This window comes from Pelodiscus sinensis, chromosome 6 (assembly GCF_052426305.1).
Source record: "Pelodiscus sinensis isolate ZL-2025 chromosome 6, ASM5242630v1, whole genome shotgun sequence".
Classification (NCBI taxonomy): Eukaryota; Metazoa; Chordata; order Testudines; family Trionychidae; genus Pelodiscus; species Pelodiscus sinensis.
The window spans coordinates 98,145,993-98,168,352 of record NC_143057.1 but is presented as its reverse complement, the minus strand read 5'-3'; the positions used below and the strand labels follow the sequence as shown (position 1 = coordinate 98,168,352).

Sequence of the window (22,360 nt, the reverse complement as noted above, 5' to 3'; positions counted from 1 at the left end):
TTGCTCTTTGTTTTCCATTTTCTATTTAATGCCTTAAAATTTGCAGATGGAAACTTGTTTGGGAGAGGCTTTCTAAGAAAATAATTCTTGATAACAGTCAAAGATTTTTACTCCCTATAAGACCCAAAAAGGGCTACAAACTTAAATAATGTCAGAGGCTCTGGCAAAGATTTAGAAGCTCCTTATCATTAGTATGGTCATTAGCAGTTTGTCGTTTGCTAGCAGAAAGTTATTAGCAAAGTAAAACATTGCACTTTGGTCTGTCCTCTGCCATATGAAACAACGGTATTAGTAGTAATAATAGTTGGGCTAAGAATTCTAAAACTTAATTTCTGTACATTCTTAAATGACATACTGCTAACTCTTAACTGAGTGGTAAGGAGAGAACAAATATGATTCGCACCCTGTACTACGTGTAAGTATGTCACAAGTTTTGCAACCTTGCTTGGTTACCTGTTAGGGGTCTGTTTAGTGTAGACAGACCTGTAGGCAATTTTTAACTTTCTGGGCTGTGGAGGAGAACAAAGGAAAAGGCAATTGCTTGTCTGTAGCACCAGTGGGTCATGTCATTTTGTGATATGAAACATGTATGTCAGTAAAGGGAAGCTTGTTGTCTCCTGTCAATTCAAGGATTCAGCACAATAGAGGGAAAGTTCACATACAGTTAATGTCTTTCTGGTACAGTTTAGTGTACTGTGTGCAAAAGCATCCATCAGGTCTCAGCTGCAGACTCTTTTTATGCTACTTGTACTCAGATAACTCTTTTTATTAAGTTGACCTTACCTCTAGCAAAGCTAGTGCTTTACTATAATACTCAATACCCTCCAGCCAAGGAGTATCCACACTACCACATCTTGTCCTTATGAAAACAATGCTGATTCTATAGCCCTTGGTGGGTTTTGTTCTTTGTTTATCAAGGAGTCTGAAAGCTAGAGTTTAAGGAGTTGGATTGTCCCAAATTCTTGATTCCACTGAGGTTGAGGAGGGTTGGGAGCCATTATGTCCCTGATGTGACTTCATGATTATATAAAAGCTTGCAGCATGAACTTTCCTGATTCCTTTGCCTCTTTTCAAATGGCGTAACACACTTTCAGTGAAGGCAGCAACCCTCAGGTGTCTTCAAGAAATTGGGTCTCAATCCAAAAATAGCTTCCTCTTCCTCTTTTCTTCTTTGAAGAAGGGATGCTTCTACAGTTGCATTATCCTGCTCTAGGATTCCACTTCTGTAGCGTGCACTTATCTACATGCATGTATAAGGCACATCTATACAAGACTTGGAAGGTCAGCATAAGGTCTGCAACTCCAGCTATGTTAATAACGTAGCCGGAGTTTGCATACCTTAAGCCAAGTTTGGCACCGTTTCGCAGTGAGAGGTGTGTGGGAGCAAACAGTTCCATCAGCTTCCCTTTACTATTTGTAACTGCGAGGAGCACCAGCGCCGACTGAGGGCGCCCTCAGCTTTACTAGAGCCACACCAGAAGATCGATTTCTGGCACAGCAAGTGGAAACATGGCCAAAGGGACAGCAAGTTTCTCCAAAGCAAAAGGATTAAAACAGAATTTCCCCTGCTCTCTAGGGGAAATATACCACCAAATTTCCTTGTGGTTGTGGAGAATGAAGTTAGCCAGCATAATGTTGACTATGACAACGCAGGCAGCAGTTGAGGAGGAATGGTGCTCAGCATCTTATCAGTTTAAGATGAAAAATTGGGGGCGTTGTTGAGCTGTCTTTGATTTAAAGAACCAGTGTTTTAATAATGATTAGGTGACATGCTGAACATGACGTATCCTAGCCTGCCCTGCAAGCAGCACTATGGCTAGCTCTGTATTGGCTAGCACTTTTCTCCCCTACATAATGTTACTGTGTTTAATAAAGTTGGGAAATCTTTGAAATAAGGAAAATGACACATTCTTGCTCAGTTACTCTGAATTCCTGGCAATCATCTATTTATGCTGGAAATCTGATGTATAGTGCCAAAAACCTATTAAACTAGGTTTCCTGTGACCAACAGAAAACCTGGCAGTCAGTACATCTGGACTCAGCAGATTACTCCTATTGAGACTACCTTCTGACCATTGGAAGAAATTGTATTCCTTGGAGATATGCTCTAGAGGTACAGGGAGGGAAACAGATGATGGAAATTGAGAGCTACTCTCAGCTAGTAGCTGCTCTTCCTGTTCCCTATTCACTCTTGGCTGAATAGGCCACATAAAGGGAATTAAAAATAGGATTTTTCCATTTGTTACATACTGCCTATGTTCTGGAAAAGAGGATTGCTGACTGAAAATGGGAACAGAGTTGCAGCCCAGAGTGTAGCTATTTGACTTTATGGCTACCCTAGCCTTCTGATCACTTTGTATTGGCAGAACCAGCAAACTTTTCCTCTGACCTTATGGGTCTACCTTTCATAGGATGAGGACTCTTTTCATGGTAAAGATGCATGATTCGTCCCATAAGGATGTTTGTAAAAGCAGACAGTTTCTGCAGAATTGTTTAAAAATAAATGCTGAATCTGACGATTTACCCAGATAAGGCATTGTGGACTTTTTGTGCCACATGGCAGCTTTACACAGAGCACTTGAGTTTCTGTAGCATTGTGACACTGAAGCCTTTGGTACATTGACGCTGTGGTTTCAAGTAAATTAAAACAAGGTTTTATTAAACTGAATATGAAAAGGAATAATAAGGAACGCTGGTTTGGTTTTTTTTGTCTTCACTGAAGGGCTCATCTAGATGTTTGCAGTAGGTCAGTGCACACTAGGGAATTTAGTGTTTTGTACTAATGAGGAATGAATAAAGTGTGCAGATTTAAGTTCCCCCTGCTCCACAGAATGTTGTGTCCTCACTTCTACCCTTGCCCACAATTCAAAGGGGAATGGAAGATATATATGGAGTTCTCAGGGGCCTGAGATTTCCACACTCTCTCATGGGTGTCAAATCCCTCCTTCCTATATGCAAAACTTTCTAGTTGCTCCTATTCTACCCCATCATACTACATGTTACTTTCAGTGTGGAAGAGGCAGTAGCAGAGAGGTGCCTCTGTGGGAGGCAGAGCAGGCAGGAGCTGGTGCTTGGGGGCCAGCTTCCCATGATCATGGGCTCCACCTGTCTTTTTTCCCCTCTCCCATACTGCTGCCTCTCATGGACCTGCCATTCTGCACCCTGTGGCAGCAGTGCAGGGTGGCAGGGGGCTCCCCCGGAGTTGGGACTGGGAGCACACCAGCTGCTTGGGCCCGCCCCGGGCACTATCCAGTAGTCATGCAGCTACTAAAATTTGATGTGGTTATATGATTATTCAGTTACACAGTATCTAACATCCCTAATGTGGATGGTGCTAACTTGCACTGCAAGTTATACGAAGTTAAAATGCTGCCAAATTATTTTGGGTACTACAACTTGCTTTTTCCTCCCCTTTTTCTTCACAGCAAGTGGCTAGCTTAGTGGACATGTTCTTCCCGATTATGTAGGAGATAATTACATTCTGATCCAGATTTTTATGCTCTGGACAAAGGCACCAGGACAGGATCCCTGGGAGAAACAACTAGGCTTTATAATTAATGAAACAGCATAGCTCCCATCACTAAAAGTTGTAATGAGGGACACTAACAGAGAGAATGGGTTCAAAACAAAACATGCACACAATCTCCCTTTTGGAGCTGGTTAAGATTTTTGGTCTAAGAAATTTTGGATTTTCAGAATTGTGGTTTATTCCCCATTGGAATAAACCCACTTTGCTGAAAAGTTTCCACGAGACAAAAATATCATTATGGAAATAGTTGAAACACTGTTTCAGGGGACAGAAAGGGGGAAAAATGGAACTGACAATGTCAGGTTTGAATGATCTATTTCCAAAGTCTGACAGCCTTGTCATGCAGACCGTCATTGGGCAGAGACTCCCCAAGGACTACTAGGGTATGTCTACACTACCCCGCTAGTTCGAACTAGCGGGGTAATGTAGGCATACCGCACTTGCAAATGAAGCCCGGGGTTTGAATTTCCTGGGCTTCATTTGCATAAGCGGGGAGCCGCCATTTTTAAATCCCCGGTTGTTCGAACCCCGTGTAGCGCGGCTACACGGGGCTCGAACTAGGTAGTTTGGACTTGGATTCCTATTCCGAACTACCGGTACACCTCGTTCCAAATCCCGGGCTTCATTTGCAAGTGCGGTATGCCTACATTACCCTCCTAGTTCGAACTAGGAGGGTAGTGTAGACATACCCCTAGAGATCTGAGCTACTGGCTCCTTGCTACCAAGCCATAGGCCCTGGTACACTTGCAGTTTTCCAGTAGAAACCTGGCTGGTGTTTGAACAAAAGATTTATTAGATCTGAAATACCTCTGTCCTACACTGCAGTTATCATCAGCTGTGGGAATGCAATGACTGCAATAATGTTTCTGTTGCCTACAGCCTCTAAGTACAGGAATTTGTTCCTAAAATTGGGTTGGAGTGTTCTGCACCATTCCCAAAGAAAGTTTCTTGCTAAAAAGCAGTAGCATTGTTGTTCTTCTTTGTTTTGTTTTTTTAAAGGGAGAGAGGGAGGGAGGGAAGGGTTGAATAGAAATCAACTCTGTCCCTATCAATCAGAAGTGAAGTGGCTATGACAGGGTTTTATACTTGCAAGCTGGTGGAGGAGGGCTGAATTGAAGAGATCACCAGCCTGGCAATAATCTGTTCAAACATTTAGGCTATGTCTACACTGCAGGCTTCTTGTACAAGAACTGTTTTGCGCAAGAAAGCTCTGATAGCCATTTTAGCCATAGGGGTTTCTTGCACAAGAAACCCGTTGCCCTTCCACACTGCCTTCTTGCACAAGAGGGCTTATTCCTTGTGGGGAGAAGAATAACTTGCTCAGGAAGCCCTCTGGCCCAGCACTTCACTGTAAATTTACTGGCGCAAGAACAGCTGTTCTTACGCAAAAAGCCTGCAGTGTAGACGCAGCCCAGGCCTGCACAACATGCGGCCCCGCAGGGGTTCACTGTGTGGCCCGTGCCAACTACGGGCGGCATGGCCCCATCTGATCTGCTGGTTGGGCGGAGGAGCCGAGTGCTTCTGGGGAGGGGAAAGTGCAGTGATTCTTGCTGCCGGGCTGCCTGCATGCAGCTGTGGCATGAGACAGAGAGCGGGATGCCAGGATGCTGGTGTGATGTGGCGAGGTGACATCACGGCCAGCGACCGCCGGATTCAAAAAGGCTCCAGCAGCCCCCCAACCTGGAAGCGAGAAGCCAGGTACGGGAAGGGGAAGGGGTTTATGCTGAGGGGAGGAGGGCAGGTAAGGAGAAAGGGGAAGGCACCAAGGGGCAGGGTGCAGGAGAGACAAATGTCAGGGGGCCATGTGGAAACATGCATGGTGGTGGGTGGTTTTTTTTTGGGGGGGGGGGGGGGGGAGGCTCGACAAAAATATTTAGCCCGCATGTTTGGTATTTTTTTGGGAGCGCATACCTACTTGCGGCCCACAGCTGTTTTCTTTGGAGTAATATGGCCCTCGCTGCTTTCCGCGTTGTTCAGGCCTGATGTAGCCTTATAGCTTGATTGAATTATATTTGTAAGAGGAAGGTGGTAGGGTTATGAATAACGGGCTGCAAAGTACAACTTTGTTTTGCATGTATAAAAAGCCTGCCTGCAACATCCTAGCTAAAATGAAACATATCTGTTTAAGCTGGCACTGGGTGGAATTATCTTCCTGTAAACAAATTGTAGCAGGAATGTCCAGAATACTGCGTTAGTGCTTGCCAAATGCAGCATGGCTGTGCTCAGGAGAACTGCTGATGGTTCATTTCTTTTGGACTTGTGCTTTATCTCAGTAATTGATTCTATATGGCTTTTAACATGCACTAGCTGCAACTGTTTTTACAGATACTGTCTCCTCACAGGAATTACTATTGCTGTAGTAGACATAATGGCAGTGAAGAATATGGTCATACGGATGCACATAGTGATTTTTGTCAAGGCATATGAGTGCATAGCTATGGTGGGAGTAGAATGGTATTTTGAGAGTCTGTAGCTATTGTACCTGTGTAAAACAAGCCAATTTCTTGTTCAATAAATGGGCTTTCTAAAACTCTTGACCAGTATTGAGAAATACTGATATTTCAGGTGCAAAATTAGGTCTTATGGCCAATACACTTAATAACTAGAAATGAAAGTTGCACAGTAGGGGGAAAAAGTTAGAACTTGAGTGCTTTAAATTTGTAAGAATTCCAGTTTTACACCATTAACTGTCTTCATGTACTTTGTGAAAGATACCTTTTAAGGAAGTAGGCCTGATGCTGCATCCTATAACTAATGACATGTCATGCAAAGAATTTAATGTAAAGAATTTAGTCAGCTTTCTTGTGGTTACTAATTGAAGTGACTAAAATTAAAAGGCTTATTTTTATCTAGGTAGCATAATTCGTTGCATGAGGAGGCTAGAAGAATTGCTTCGACAGATGTGTCAGGCAGCAAAGGCCATTGGAAACACAGAGCTGGAAAATAAGTTTGCAGAAGGTATGTAACTAGAATGGTGAAAGTTTGTACCTATGAACTAAATCCATTTCATCAAGTAAAGTTTCAAGCTATGCTCTTCCCTTTTAAATTACCAAAAGTGCTAAATTGGGACACACATTGTCAACTTGATTCTTTATATAGAGAGGAATCTGTGCTTCAATTTGGAGAGGTTCATCTTGACTTTAGAGAGTTTATTTGCAGAAGAAGTAAAAGCTATCTTTACATAAGGATGTGGACGCATTGGAGAGGGTCAAGAGGAGGGCAACCAAAATGATTAGGGGGCTGGAGCATATGACCTATAAGGAGAGGCTGAGGGAGTTGGGTCTGTTTAGTCTGCAGAATAGAAGAGAGGGGGGTGGGGGGGATTTGATAGCAGCCTTCAACTTCCTGAAGGGAGCTTCCAAAGAGGATGGAGAAAGGCTGTTCACAGTAGTGACAGATGGCAGAACAAGGAGCAATGGTCTCAAGTTGCGGTGGGAGAGGTCCAGGTTGGATATTAGGAAAAATTATTTCACTAGAAGAGTGGTGAAGCACTGGAATGGGTTACCTAGGGAAGTAGTGGAGTCTCCATCCCTAGAGGTTTTTAAGTCTGAGCTTCACAAAGCCCTGGCTGGGTTGACGTAGTTGGGATTGGTTCTGCCTAGAGCAGAGGGCTGGACTTGATGACCTTCTGAGGTCTTTTCCAGCTCTATGATTCAATGAACTATTTGGAAGATGCCAGCAACTACCCTTTGGGAGAATAGATGCATTATCCTTCCAAGCAAAGCTTCACTGTTCTTTATTCATGAGTTTAAAGTTAGGAATTCTATATTCACAGTCTAGGTCTCAGCTGGTACCTGTAGTAGTCCCTCTTATCTAGTGTGGCAAGGTTTAGGTTCTAGGTACACACAACTTATGACACCTGTTTTCTTTTTAATAGGAATTACCAAAATCAAGAGAGACATAGTGTTTGCTGCAAGCCTCTACCTATAAGAAATCTGCTTTCTGGAAGCCAAGTATGGATTGGGAGCAATATGAGATTTGCTCATCGAGCAGAATAATTTTAGACTGATAGTGTCAGACCAATTTGCCATCTTCACCCTCCACACAGACATTTATTTAAACAAGAAGCATTCTAGCAAAGTATATTACATACACACTGCTGTTTGTACATAAGTGTTGCCATGTTATTTTAATAAAAAATTGTTTGTTTTATAAGCAGTAAGCTTGAACCAATAGAATTTTAAAAAGATTTTTAAAGCTATTAGATATACACAATGGTGTTAAATGTTACTATATACATTTAAAGTGAGCATCCAAGAGGTATAGCAGCAGCAGTCCCTTAAAGGCATTTATTTTACATGCTTGAGGAGACAAATTATTTTTTTTTCCTTTTAGAAAGCAGGAGGCTTCACAGGATCATGCTCAACAATTCTTCATGGTTGGTGATTACTGCCATAGTGATTTCCATTTGTTGGTGTTTCATGTAGAGTTGTATGTGAATCTTCTTCATTTGGTTTAAATGTACAGCCTTTCACTTTGAAAAAATCTGATACGTATACAACCTAAGTGAACAAGTTTACAGTATTAGAATCTGTATTTGGCACTTCTGTCCTCTTGAGCACTAGAATCCTCTAAAACCTACCTCTTACTGATTGTACCCTAACCTATCCACCATTAAGGAGGTAGTTGTACCTTGTAAGCTCTTTGATTGGTCTTATGTACAGGCATGGCACTAATTTAACTGGTTCTGTGCAGAATAGTGACTACAAGAGCTACTTACATTAAAGCTCTGCTCAATTACCGGAAAACCTGTCAAATCTACAACTAAATATTTCATTATGGTATTTTTGGATGCAACAGAAAAGTGACATGCTATTCATTTAATAATGAAAAAACTTTGGCTCAGTCAACTCCATTAATTGGCTGGGACTTCAGTTTTAAGATTGATAAACACAGTCAAGCACTAGTTTCTGGAGAATCACTAAAACCTTCCCTGTAAGTGGTTATTTTGAAGGTAGAAGTTATGTATATTCATTTAGGTGCTTGTACTTCATCCTACAACTGGGGCTTGGAAAGTAGTTTCAAACACTACAAGCATTCCATATTTAAATAAGCTGGAAATTGTTATAAAACATTCTAATTTTAAAATGTAAAAGCTTCTGTAGGAATGTCTGTGGTTAACTTTACCATTTATGTACTATGCACTGAACTGAAGCAGAACAAAATATTCAGAGGTCCATCAGCACACTCTCAACCTCTGGTAATGTGCTCTTATTTGCTGAATAAAATATTAAGCAGTACATAGTTACAGCCAGTTTTTAAATAGCCAGTGCTTTCAAACAGTTCAGTGGTTTAACTAAGTCCATGGAACCAGAGTTGGTTGAGGCTATGTCTACACTACGGGATTTTTCCAGGATACCAGAGGTATCCTGGAAAAACTCTGCTGAGTCCAGGGAACACATCTGCTCTTCTGCTTTTTTTGTGGAAGAGCAGACACGCTCCTTCAGAAGCCCTGTCTTAAGGAAGAAGGGCTCTTTCGAAAGAGGAGGCTTTTCAAAATGCTAGTTTAGGACTCCATGAGCTTTCTTTTCTGCCTTCTCTTAACCTCTCCACTTGCCCTAAATGACCCCATCCCAGATCTTGGTCTCCTTTGGGCCCTTAATCTCATCTCTTATAACAGCTCTTCTTTGGCTCCTTCCCCTCTTAAAAAAATCTGTTTTAATCTTTTCCACCTTAAACCCAGCCTTGTCTCCACTTACAAGTTTGTCTTTTAATCCCTAAGCTCATTGACCACACCAGTTACCAACGTTGACGTTCCTCACCTCCAATTCAATCTTAGATTCCCTGCAGTTCAGCTTTTCCCCCCTTGCACTCCCCAAAACCACTCTGTTTCTAATGACGCTTTCCTAGCCATGTGTCTACAGCAGTACTCTACCCTCATCCTTGACCTGGCAGCTGTGTTTGACACTAACTGTACTCTTCTTGTAATACTGTCCTCTTGACTTCCTTATGTCTTTTCCTGCTTCTCCTCTTACCTCTCAAAATTGTGCTTTCATCTGTATGTCCTTCAGAGGACCTTCCTCATTTCCTCTACCCCCAACTTTGTTGGTTTTCACAGGGACTGGTCACCACCTTCACATTGTATTTCTGGGTAATCTAAGCCACAGGCACCAATTCAGCTATCATCCCTATACAGCCTCTCCTAGAGTTATGGACCAAACACTTGGCTGTAACTCAATGTTCGTTACTCAGACCCCATTGAGTTACATTGCAACCATGCTGTTCATAAGCGCGGGTCACATTTGTAACCCGAGAACCACCTTTATGACCGCTCAATGGGAGTTTTGGTCATAAATGCGAACTGTTGTAAATTGACCACTCTCAACTTGGGGACCAGCTGTACAGGTTGAACCTCATCTGGGACTCTCCCAGCAGCATCTGAGTTCCAGCAGGACCACAGATGTTACTATATCAGAGAGCCCTGGCTGCAAAGATTGAGAACAGTTGGAGCTGGTCTGGTTCATAGCAGCCTGCAAGGCCAGTGACCTGGGGACAGGGAGCCCTAGGAGTAGCTTCCACCCAGCTGGGAAAACCTGGGAGCAGCTGCTGCCCTGGATGGTGTTGGGGGCTGGGAACAGAGCCAGGCAGGTGGGCCAAAAGAAGGTCAGGTCTCTGAGTTCTCCCACAGCAGCCAGGAGGAGAACCCTGGGATAGCCCCGACACCTGACGTCCTCCATGGTCTGGCAAATTCCCTTATTTGGGACTTCTCCAGTCCAGAGTGTTCCAGATCAGGGAGGTTCAACCTGTACTGAAAGTTTCAGATCTATATATATATATATATATTTTTTTTGCCAGGCCTGCCATCTATCCATGCTAAAATCTGTCTCTCGCATCTCCTCATAGATATTGAACTGTCAGGCTCAAGCTCAATCTTGCTAGCAGCTTTGATTTTCCTCTCCTGCTCTTTGTTCCTCAACCAAGCATAGGACACTGCCACCATCCTGTCAGACCCATAACTTGGCATTCCCTTCCACTGTAACTTCTGTCTGGATACCCAGGCTGTGTTTTATCTTGCAGATTTTTTTTTTCTACATAAGCTCTAAGATAGCTGCATGGAGGTTTAGGAGAAGCTGTAAGTCTCCTAAACCTCCATGCAGCTAAGTCTCATGTCAATTACAGGAACATCCTTTCCTTCTGTTCTTAACAAATACAGTTTTGCTGCACACAATTAGGAATGCTGCTACAAAAATAGCTTTCCTAACCTGTTGTTTTTAGCTTTGATTCCCCTTTTTATATACCTCCTGTAACAAGTTACTTGTCTTCATTTTCAAAGGCTTCCACTACCTATTCTCCCCTACCTGCCCCTCACTCCTAGGGCTGACAAGTCTTGCCCTGAATCTAGCCATGCACCATCCTTCATTGCCCAGTTGCTAGATTTTAAACGCATACCTTCATGCTCTCCCCCATACCTCAATCTCTTAGGTATTGTACTGTCCATATCCCTCTTAAACCAAACAGAGTTGAGTTCCCAGTCCATGACTTGGGCTTCTGTATTCTATGGGGTAATAATGTGATTAATTCTGTACAATTTTTTTCTATTCCTCACCTTAACACCACTGCATTTCAGAGCACCGGGAAGCTCTATACGCTTTCCCGTGAAGGGACCCTTTGCTTGCCACCTATGGTGAACAACCTACTTTGATTCTGTCTCAGTGAACTAATACTTACAATGAGCACAGCTACCACCGCTCCCTGAAGGAGTCCAGTCAACACATCACTCCAGTGATGTTTGTAATCAGAAACCCGGGAGAGACCCACGTATACAGATGCTGCAATGAGACCAAATTGTGTGGTAGGACGCACAAGTCTTGCCCAATCTCCTTTCATTCTGGCCTGCAGATATAGCTGAAAGAGAGGAAAAGTTGTTATGATGCACCTCCAATGCAATTTTCATTTAGAACTGCTCAGCTTAGGGCTCAGATTACTCAAGTTTAATCAGAAGTTACAGGATTCAGTATTCACAGTTCAGAAGCATAATGTGATCCATAGTTCTGAATGTTAAGTTAGTTTGAAATCATAGAACAATTCTGAAATACCAAGTCCAGTCTATATTACTCTATTGTACAAACCCAACTGCTCAGTAGGATATGAATGCAGAGATTTCAGTGTGAATTCAAATATAGTCTTGATGTGCATAGTTATGCTATTCCCCACCCGTGGTTTATGATGTTGCGTAAAGGAATACGGTGCATTAGCATTGCTTTCAAAACCATAAGCTGCTAGTGCTAGACTAACACCATCTAAGGAGCGAACAAGGATTCCAGGGAACAAAGGAGATTAGATTAGATCGATTAAAGTTAACTGATTAAAGTTAGCCAGCTCTGTCCCTTGCTAAGCCATCTTCTTAAGGTATTAAAATGTGACACATTTTACAGGATTTCGAACACTTTTCTTACTCTAAGAGACAACATGAGTACAGAATAAATAGTTATACAATGATCCTATAAGTAGAAGTAAACAGGCCTTTGAATTGCCTACACAATTGCAATAACTCTGGTGCTAATACAGCCAGTAATTCAGGACATGGCTACACTTAATTTCCAGCAGTACAACTATACATCAGCAAGTAAGTATCTCTGCACATCAGCACTTGTTTGTTCTACTGGAAAAATACAGCCAAAGAGAAAGTTAATTTAGCTATTACAATGTAACAAGGACACCAACATTCATCAGCTGTCATCAAAACTACAAATGTGTTTGAGTTGTTTTGACCATAGTTTAAATAATTTAAACTTGTCATCTGAAGTGGGCTGTGTCCAAGAAAGCTTATGAAACTATCTACATGTTTTGTTAGTCTTTAAGAAGGGCTATTCATGGTTAGTTTTTTAAATAATTTAGTCACCTCTAACTTGAGTGAGTGTAAATACAGGTAAACAGTTATTCTACAGGCTGCACCCAAAACATCTTGGAATATTGGAAAGTTATTTTTGTGTGGGGGTGGGAAGAACTAAAGCGTGAGACCTCTTTTTCCTCCCCCCCACCCTTCTCTCTTTGCCTCTTGATGAAATGGCCACCTCACTTCATTCTGCTGCTTTAACAAAGTTTTTTAAACAACCCCCTCACACATTCAGGGGCCAGACGTGATGATAAATAAATACATATGAAGAGTGATAGGAGCCAAAACCCAGAACTGAACTGCATTTTAACCTGCCTTGGCTCTAAATTATTGCCTTGGATATTAGCTGATGTTTTATTCTACAGAATGTGACAACTCCCCCTCAAGGAAAAAGGTTGACTAGATTTGTATTAAAGTTTATTATGCTCAGACAGGGTATGAACTATTTTAAACATAATTGAACTTTCTCACTTCCTATCATCCTGTCCTTCCACCACAGCTTTCATGCTCCCTCCTGAAAACTAGGGATGTGAACAACTAGTCAACTTTCCAATAAGCAAATGCTTATCGGATAGTGACACAATAGTCTACTAGTTGCTTCCCCCAGCCCGATGCCTTAATCAGAAAGAGGCAGGAAGGGAGTGAGGGGAGGGGACAGAGTGCTTCAAAGCAGCAGCATGGAACCCAGGCCACATCCTGGGCTCCATGTGGCACTGCTGCTTTGAAATGCTACAGGGAGCCGGAGGCCCGTGGGGAACTGCTTGAGTCCCCCACTGGCCCAATGTTCCCCACAGAACTTTCGCCTTTTGAAGTGAGTACAAAACACCGGTCATAAGGTCTTTTATAACCCACACAAGACACTACCTCTGTATCACAGTGTGCTATCTCCAGTATGGAGACATGCTCCATCTCAAGAGGAGCTTTTCCTCAGTCCATCTGATATACAGCTGAGAATTCCAATGCCCTGGATGCACCTAAGAAATCTTGTACTGGATATAAGCAAGATGAACATGTTATGAAGATTAGTATTTGATATACACCACGCAAGTTTACAGAATAACTTTTCATTTATACTGTTTTAAGCAAAACTCACTTCACCTCAGTTGTTCTGAACTGTGTTTTGTGTCTAGTGTTCACAAGATTTTACCAAGTTTCTTCTGAACACAGGAAATTGAAATTATTTTACAGTATATTTAATAGCAGCAATGTTGTTTTTGAATAGTGTTTGCTACTGACCAGCACCCAGTTGGATTTCACCAGTAACTCAAACAGTCTATGATACTGAAATCCAATTTAGGGATGTTACATTGCAATTATTAGCTCATCGAGTAGTCTATGGAATTTCCAGCTCCTACTACATTTAAACTGCAGAACCACAGTGGGGTTAGCTCCTGGGGGAAGGCATGAGTCAGGGCGAAGTAGGCCCAGCTTGCACAGATCCTGGGAACTAACCCTCCTGCATCGTGGAGATGATGCCCTGGGGGGGGAGGAATGCTTTTAAGCCAGCTCCCCCAAACACCGGCTCCTGCTTCCCACCCCAATGATACAGAGGCAGCAGGAAGAAATGCATGTAGTCAATTATTCAACTAAATAGATTAGGGATGTAAAAGTAATCACATAAAAAGCACACTGATATCTTCCTAATATCTACAAAAGCTATGGAAGACAGAGCTAATGTAGCTGGGATAGGTGATCAAGTCTTACACCAAGATTTAAGCTGTTTGCTGCTGCAGTTTTGAGACACTAAATTCACAATCTTGGCATCCAGAAGCTGATGTGCTATCAATTGAGTCACACAGGAGTCATGTGTTACCCATGATGATATGCAAACAAGCTACAGTCAATGTTTCTACAGTCAACTTCAAAAACCATGTGAATCTGTTAGAACCATGACGTTTATTGTGTAAATACATGTACAGTGTGCACACTGTACATTCACAGACACTACTTTCCCAAGTTAAATATTTGGCAAATGTTCCATTGGTTTTTCAAAGTAACTATTACATCATGTTGGCATTTTCAGTCTGCTATAAAGTATCAAAAGATCAACCCTTTTCAGAACCAACTCCTCTTTCCCTCCCCCACCCCACCGCCCGCCTCTACCCTCATGGCTGGATCAGGATGAAATCAGTCCCAGAAGACGCAACTGTAAGCTAAAGTTTAATAAGAGTATACTTTTGTAAATGTCAGACAGGTCCTCTTAGGACACAGCTTATTCTGCACACTGGTTTTAAAACATGCCTTCATTCCAACACAGAGCATGCCATTATGTTCCTACTATTAATATTAACTGACAGACAGTATAATTTGAGCTTTTCACCCTTCACCTGGTATATTTCTGTGGTCTTCATCTTCACTCAGGGCCGTAGTTTATGTTAGCTCAGCTTTCACAGTAGGATATATTCAGTGGTTCTCCGTGGGCCACAGAACACACAAGGGTTTGCAGAGAGTTGAGTGATCATTCAGTGCTCACTCTCTTTCCCCCCTGCTGCTCAAGACCCCTAAATACACCTACTTATACTTGATATCAATTACTTACATAGAAAAACACTTAATTGGCAGAAGGATATTCTACTGTTATGAATTGGAGGGAAATGGTCTATGTGATCATGAATGGGACTGACATGATTTCCTCAAAGAAGTGGTCTATACTAGCAAAGTGTTTTCAGAGATCCTGGTGCAGATTAATAGAGATGGTAAGAGCCTTCAGAAAGTTGAACTAACGGTCAAATGCTGTCTTTGAACAGTCCTCAAACAGGACATAGCAAAACATTGGTCCTTTTCTACATAACAGACAGCTGGCAAACCAGAAAGCCAGGTTTTATATTTAAACAGTCAGTTCCACATTAAAAAAAGTAACTACTAGCCACAGCAGTTCAAGATTTGGAGGTATCCTATTATGAGTAGGAGGTACACAGGTACATAAATTTTACTCATTCTAGTAGAGATGTAACAAAATAACTGTTGAAATGGTTAACTGATAAGCCTGGGCTTATTGGTTACTGCAGTGGTGCCTGCCAGGCCATTTCTGTGCACCCGCTGAGTGTTCAGGGCCAGCCCCAAGCATGCAGCACGCGGGCGTCCCTGCCCCTGGGCACATGGCACAGGAGCAGCGCCAATGCCAGCCCCAGGAGTGCAACGTATGGGTGGCCCTGCCCCCAGGCCCGGGCACAGGCCCACCCCCCGGTGCCCAGTGTGTGAGTGGCCCCGCCCCCGGGCGCCCAGCAGCCCCAAAAGGTTGGGGAGCACTGGGTTACTGTGTTACCTCTGAAACAGAGGCAGCAGCACAAGGGCAGCAGCCAGCTCTGCGGGAGTGAGTCTGCAGGTGGAAGTAGGGATGGAAGATAGCGATTGTTTAATCAATCATGTAACCACATCACATTTTAGCAGTTACGTGATTATTCAATAGTCCCTGTGGGTGGGGCCGGCAGCCAGTGCACTCCCAGCCCTGTTCCCAGCCCCACTCCTGAGAAGCCCCCTGCCATCCTACACTGCTGCCTCCGATACAGAGTTAGTCGCGCAGGGTGGCAGCAGCCTCTGCACAATGACCCCAGGCCCCACACTGCAAGCTCTGCAATATAAATCTTTTACTGAAGAGCCTGAAGCCCAGCCCAGCCTTCTTCTCCCTGGAAGTGAGGCCAGCTACCTCTGCCCTCTGGGAGCCTACAGCATGTAATCTCTTGAGATTTTCACTGGTTACACGATTACCCAATTACCCACTGTTTTAACATCCATACATTCTAGAGACTCTCAATAGTGACATTTACAGTAAGTGCAAGAAACACCTGAGCTCTTCCACAAGCCACAGCCAAAAGGTGACAGAGTCCCACATTTGTCTAAAAGTAGGTTCCCAACCTGGGAAGGAGGAACAAGTCAGTCACCTCACAAAGCATTTTTGTGACTATCTGCTGCTATATTTACTTTCAAAGAAAAACAGCTGCTGCTGCTTCAGAGGGATCACAGAATCATAGAATACTAGGGCTGGAAGGGACCGCGAGAGGTCATAGAGTCCAGTCCCCTGCCCTCATGGCAGGACCCAGTACTGTCTAGACCATCCCTGATAGACATTTACCTAACCTACTCTTCAATATCTCCCGAGATGGAGATTCCACAACCTCCCTAGGCAATTTATTCCAGTGTTTGACTACCCTGACAGTTAGGAACTTTTTCCTAATGTCCAAACTAAACCTCCCTTGCTGCAGTTTAAGCCCTTTGCTTCTTGTTCTATCTTCAGAGGCCAGGAAGAACAAGTTTTCTCCCTCCTCCTTATGACACCCTTTTATAAACCTGAAAACTGCTATCATGTCCCCTCTCAATCTTCTTTTTTCCAAACTAAACAAGCCCAATTCTTTCAGTTTTCCTGATAGTGTACACATGTAAACGGTTAATGGATAAGCCTGGGCTCATCAGTTAATCATGGTTACACACAGCTCCCTTCCCTTCAGAGGCAGCAGCAGAGTGGGGGCAGGTAAGAGCCAGTTTTTAAACGGACTCCTGGTGAGCACCAGCTCCCAGGGAGCCACCGGCCTCTTCCTCCCCTCCCCCTATAGTGTGGCCTTTAATACAGAGGTAGCAGTACAGGATGGTGGGGGCACTCTCCAGGCATGTAAACATGTAAGCGCTGAAAATTTCAGCAGTTACACGTTTACCAAATAAAGATATTAAAATGTGTTTATCACAAGTGCATTTTCTGATAAAAGTGCTTGCGCTGGTTATTTTCATAAGCTAGCTGCTACAGTGGTTAATTCCCATGTTATTTTTATCAGGTTGCATCTAACTGGATTTACATTTAATGGTTAGCCAGTGGTTTGGGGATGAGGGTTGCCCCCTAATCACTCTTAAAAACTGAATTAAGCAAGAAGAGAAAGACCTGAGTTGACATGAACAGTTCAAAAAAAGATGAATGACACTGCTTTAGTGCAGTAAAATAATAGTCTCACAAGGAATACAACTTCTCCTACAACAGTCTCATAAATGTATAGGTCTGTAAAAGTTGTCAGCTCCAGATAAAATGTGTATTCTATAGGTACTTGTAGGTGTAAATTCTCTTACATTCGGAGTTATCGTAACATAAGATACATTATAAAAAAAATACAGGTTCGACATGTGGAGTATATCTGTATATGCATATGGCATATTCCATTTTATTTATTTAGGGCCCAATACTGTTCTTATTTGAGAAGTCATTGGCGAAAAAGTCTTCAAATGGGAACAGGATTGAAACCAGCCCCCTTTGCTGTGTTTTCATTGAAGTGCAGTGAAAGGTTTCCTGCATAATTGGAAACAGACAATTTCAGAATTAAACATTTATAAAGGGGGAAGCACAAATGGCATGTATGAGTGTTGATTTTCTATCCTCCCTCTCTTGCTGTCCTCTATCCCTGTATAAACTGTCATTATGAAGTTACCTTTCAAAGGGTAAGTGCCATTAACGGTGGTCAGCTCCCTATGGTGTTTTTAATTTACAAGGCTGAGATACAGATGTATTTTATAGAAGAAGTTTTCATAGAGTATGATTAAAGAATTTTTAGCTATTTTTCACTTAATGCTTACCCTATAATGAAAGTATGGGCTTTATACCACACATCCTGAACACAAATTTCCTCCCAGCCTATGGTCCAATACTGCATTTCTAAAAATACAACATAGGAGCTGAAAAAACAGCCACTCAGTTTTTTTTCAGAAGCCACAGACACAAATGGAAAGGTTTTTGCAACTAGAGAATCTTTCACTCCTGTTAAAATAAAATTGCCTCTCCCCATTAAAAGAGAGGGGGGAAACTTTAACAATAATTAGGTATTTATGAAGTTTATTTTAAGATGTAGTGACTTCTATTTCCCACAGAGCAAAAAAATGCTGAGATGGAATTCTGTAGTTCTAGGGAAGAAAGTTCAGAAATCCTTTGAGAAAAATACTTTTCAAAAGACTAAGACATTCCCATTTCAGGACATAAGTACAATTACTTCATAAAACCAAAAAAGGAAGAAAAATATAACAACTTTAGTTTAGTATACAAATGTTATTTGAAATAATTAACCATTCTATTCACCTAGCTGCCTTACAACCCTGCCCTTAGGACACAATGCTCTTTCTTGGCCACTTAAGGCTAACTCTGCTAAAACCAACAAATAGCCTAGCAGCATCTTAAAGACTACTAAAATCAGGTCATGTATTTAAAAGCAAGCTTATAATACTTCTTGCTTCTATGGTACTCCTCAAAGCCCTTTGCAAACATTAAATTAGAGTCAGCAAAATACCTGCAGATCAGGTATTCTGCAATTGCTTTGAAACAAAACAACACACCATGCATTTCACCTGTCCGTTATTTCATGTGTCAGTTTTCAAGAGGTTTACTGCTTCCATACAAAATGTAATTTAAAAGGAAAAAGGAAATATGGAAAGTGAATCTTTGATTTTTTAAAAATCAACGCTCTTTCTTCAAAAGAGGGAAAATCCAGATAGGTAATTTCTATTAATCTCCTCCAGTCAATATCCCTGCACACAGAATTATTTGCTACTATAGTATTTCCTCCAGTTCAGCAATAAGTTTCTACAGATTTCTTGGGAAGGTTGTTCCATAGCCATGGAACATGGAAGATAGCCTTCAAGCTATTAAAATGCAATCCTTGTATCTCATTCCTAGGCCATTGCTTTCAATAGTCATCCCACATTATCCGTTGATTTCAGCCCTTAACTTCTAGTTCTAGCCATCACTTGGCTTGGGTAGTTTACAGTAATACACAGCAGGGAGAGACAGCAGGTTTCTTAGATAGGTATACTCCCTAAGAGCTGGAGGATCTAAAGCAAGACATTTTAATATGCTTCTATACACAATAGAGGAGAAAGCACAAAAATGAATGTCCGTCCGTCTAGGAAATAAATATTTTCAAGAAGGCTTTGGAGAGACTAGCATGCTATAATCTGTGGTAGAGAGCAAATAGGTGCAGCCATGGTTTGCTGGACAGTAATCCGAGTCTTAAGATACGTTTCATGACACATGCAAAAGAGTTAAAGGGAAGATACACTAGAAGAGGAGAAGCAGCAGATATCAACATTGTGTAGCAACCACATTGGAAGCAGGAGCTTCCTCAAGTCCCCATGTATGTAATTCTCTCCACCATCCCCACTCTCCTGCAGACACCCAATGGGAAATTCTTCAAGCAAACAGAAGTCCTCTCCCCTTTTCTTTCATCAGAGAGGGGAATCCATAAGCAGATAGAGGCAAGAGAGACCAGGATAACCTTCCTGAGTCAGCTCTTTGGGCTTAGTCTAAAATGAGATCTGCCTCCAACTCCTCGTCTTGGGGCATACTGCTCTTAGATGCTGGGTCATGCAGCTCTGAGAGCAGGGATGCCTGCCACTGTCTCTCTTACCAGATCTCCCTCTACTGCCCAAGATATGGCAGCACTTTCCTTGTTCACCACCCCTTCCTAGGGTGGATTTTTCATTTTAAAGTTTCACCCCACCCTCCAAGCAGAATAAGCCTTGGAGATGTGCCTCATGTTGAACAGGCCCAGAGAAGCTCATTAGTCACCTCACTGGATGGGAATGTCCATTCACATACCTCACCCTTCAAGCTGGAAAGGCTATTCTATGGCTGTCTGTTGCCATCCCCATCTCCCATGAAAAGACGACTCACTGGCATGGTCCTTTCTCACCTGCTGGTGTACATTGAACCTGGGGGTTTGTGTTTTCCAGCATATGAATCCAGCACAGATCTGTTACCAGGAAGAAGGGACTACCCAACAGATAATAGCCACAGCCCATTTAATCACTAACTCCTCCATGCTTCAGCAAGCCATTTCTCTAGGAATGAGCTTCCTACTCAGGCATAGGACTGGGTCATCATCATCTTCAAAGCCTTGTGACAGTACAGCACCAAGCCAGATGTCTGAGACATCAGTGTTCAGTATGAGCTCCCAGGAAAAAAAAAATCAGGGTGAAAGAACACAGGCACCTGGCATGGTCATGTTGTCAATTCACTAAAAGTGTCCTCATATTTGTCATTGCACGAGGTCATCTCAGAGTTGTTGCCTTAATGAAGTCCATAAGAAGGGCTGTGATGAAGGCAAAAAGCCTCCAATAATTTCATGCTGAATTAAGAAAATGCCTTTACTGCTTCTTTGTCTGGGGAATGGCACACTGTGTTAGGGCCTGTACCTGGCTGACTGCTGGTTTCCAAAGGCTACCTCCAGCACAGTACTTCCAAATAAGTTACATCATTTTTGGCTAACTTCCAGATAGCCCTGCAAAGTAAGCCCTGTATCCTGTACAGCTTTTAAAAACTGCTTTTTAAGAGCTGTAGGTGGTCTTCCCAGGTATGGCTACAAACGATGTCGCTTATGTAGGCTGCAGAATATTGATGGTGCGGGCTGAGAATCCTGTTTATAAGTCACTGGAAAGTTGTGACACCATACAAAAGGCAGAATCTTGAACCGGAAGTGCCCAAAAGGAGTGGAGAGTGGTTTTATGTTGCAAGGAAGGGGATAAGGCCGGGGTGCACAATAATTTTTGCAGGGTGGGCCACAATGAATTTTGGTGTGCGGTCACAGGCTGACTCCACACCAGAAGGGGAAGGGCCTGAGGAGGAAAGGGCGGGGCTGAGAACTAGCCTCCCCAACAGTGTTATCTGGGGCCTGGGGGCTTTGAAGTAAAAAACACAGCAAAGAGCTCCCAGCTCCACTGCTATCACAACGCCTGGGAGCTTCCCAGGGTTGCTACGGATATTTAAAAGGTTTGCGGCTCCAACCCCTACCGCAACTGGGAAATGCCGCAACCAGGAGCCATTTAAATAGGATCTTGATGCCTGAGCCACTTGCCTGTAAATTTGGTTGCACGGGAAGCAGGATATAAATAGAAAGCAGCCAAATGCAGTTCATAGGCTGGATCAACATGTTAGGTGGAGTAGATATGGCCCCCAGGCCACATCTTGCCCAGCCCTGGGATAAGAGGATCTGCCAGTACCCTTTTAAGTCAAGTCAATTAGGGATGTAAAATCCCATTTAATTAGTTAACCAGTTAAATGTTAACTTTATCCAGTTAACTGATTAAATGGGAGCACATGGGGGGGATGCTCCACTGTGGCTGCTTCCAGCCCTGTGCAGGGCTGTTGGCTCCCAGCCTGCATGGGGCCAACAGAGCTGGCAGGCCTGAATGGGGCTGCTGCTTCTGGCCCCACACAGGGCCAGCGGAGCCGCTGCTGCTTCCAGCCCAATGCAGGACTGGAGGAGCCCTCCAACTATGGCAAGCCACAGGCAGGGGGCTGGTCCCCAGATACCGGTTAACCATTACCCAGTAAGGCATCACCTGGGTTACCCATTAACATCCCTAAAGTCAATAGCGCTCCAGTGTTTCATTGGTCCCAGCTTCTATAGTAACTCATCTACCCTGGCAATGGGTAGCTGAATTTAAAGATGGAATTAACCTTTCTAAAGTCAATGTAAACCCAAACTCAGTCATCTGGCTTTGGAGCAAGAACCTCCATTCACTTTTGGATTCTAGTTACCCTCATCTCCAGCATTGCTCACACTTCCTCTCAAACTGTATCCCACAACAGATATGGACTCTCCCTAACTAGATGACCCAGAGTGGCCTTTAGATGTTAGAAAAATTGCATTGTCCTGGGCAGGTGGAAAATAATGAAATCTGAGACATTTAGAGGAGCTGCTTCCTTTGAGCAGGGCAGAGCCCCTCACATACCTCTGTACTGTTGTTGATTCTTGGCCATAAAGGTACTTGGGACCTTAATTCAGGTTCCATTGGAGGAGCCTCCTGTGTCTTCCAAAATTTGAGATGATTCACTTGATAGGTATTTGTTCTACTTCTCCATGCTAGTCTTCTCAACCTGTCATTGAGCCATTAATTTCTGCTGCAGGAGATCACCCAGTTGGAAAGTGTGTAGTCATGCCCCTCTATTTTAATTTCTTTCTTGATATGCTGGGTCTCTCTCAAATTCTCTCTAGGTTTCTCAGTTATTCCCTTAATGGTAAGGCATA

The 22,360-nt window shown here is 42.9% G+C and overlaps 2 protein-coding genes across 4 annotated transcripts in view; one reads left to right on the top strand and one right to left on the bottom strand.

Moving 5' to 3' along the window:
- Positions 1–7,687, top strand: part of MTREX (Mtr4 exosome RNA helicase) — a 98,580-nt gene extending 90,893 nt beyond the window's left edge. Inside the window, exons 26-27 of the mRNA XM_075932456.2 lie at positions 6,383–6,487; positions 7,407–7,687. Of these exons, the coding sequence (XP_075788571.1) occupies positions 6,383–6,487; positions 7,407–7,459 (158 nt within the window). The 3' untranslated portion in view covers positions 7,460–7,687. The remainder of the gene's footprint in view (positions 1–6,382; positions 6,488–7,406) is intronic.
- The window catches only part of PLPP1 (phospholipid phosphatase 1), a 165,462-nt gene continuing 148,475 nt past the window's right edge, over positions 5,374–22,360 (bottom strand). For all 3 annotated transcript variants that reach the window (XM_075932459.2, XM_089779391.1, XM_075932460.2), the window contains 2 exons: positions 11,198–11,374; positions 5,374–8,031 (listed from right to left, as the gene is read on the bottom strand). In XM_075932459.2, coding sequence (XP_075788574.1) covers positions 7,903–8,031; positions 11,198–11,374 — 306 coding nt within the window. In that variant the 3' untranslated portion in view covers positions 5,374–7,902. The remainder of the gene's footprint in view (positions 8,032–11,197; positions 11,375–22,360) is intronic.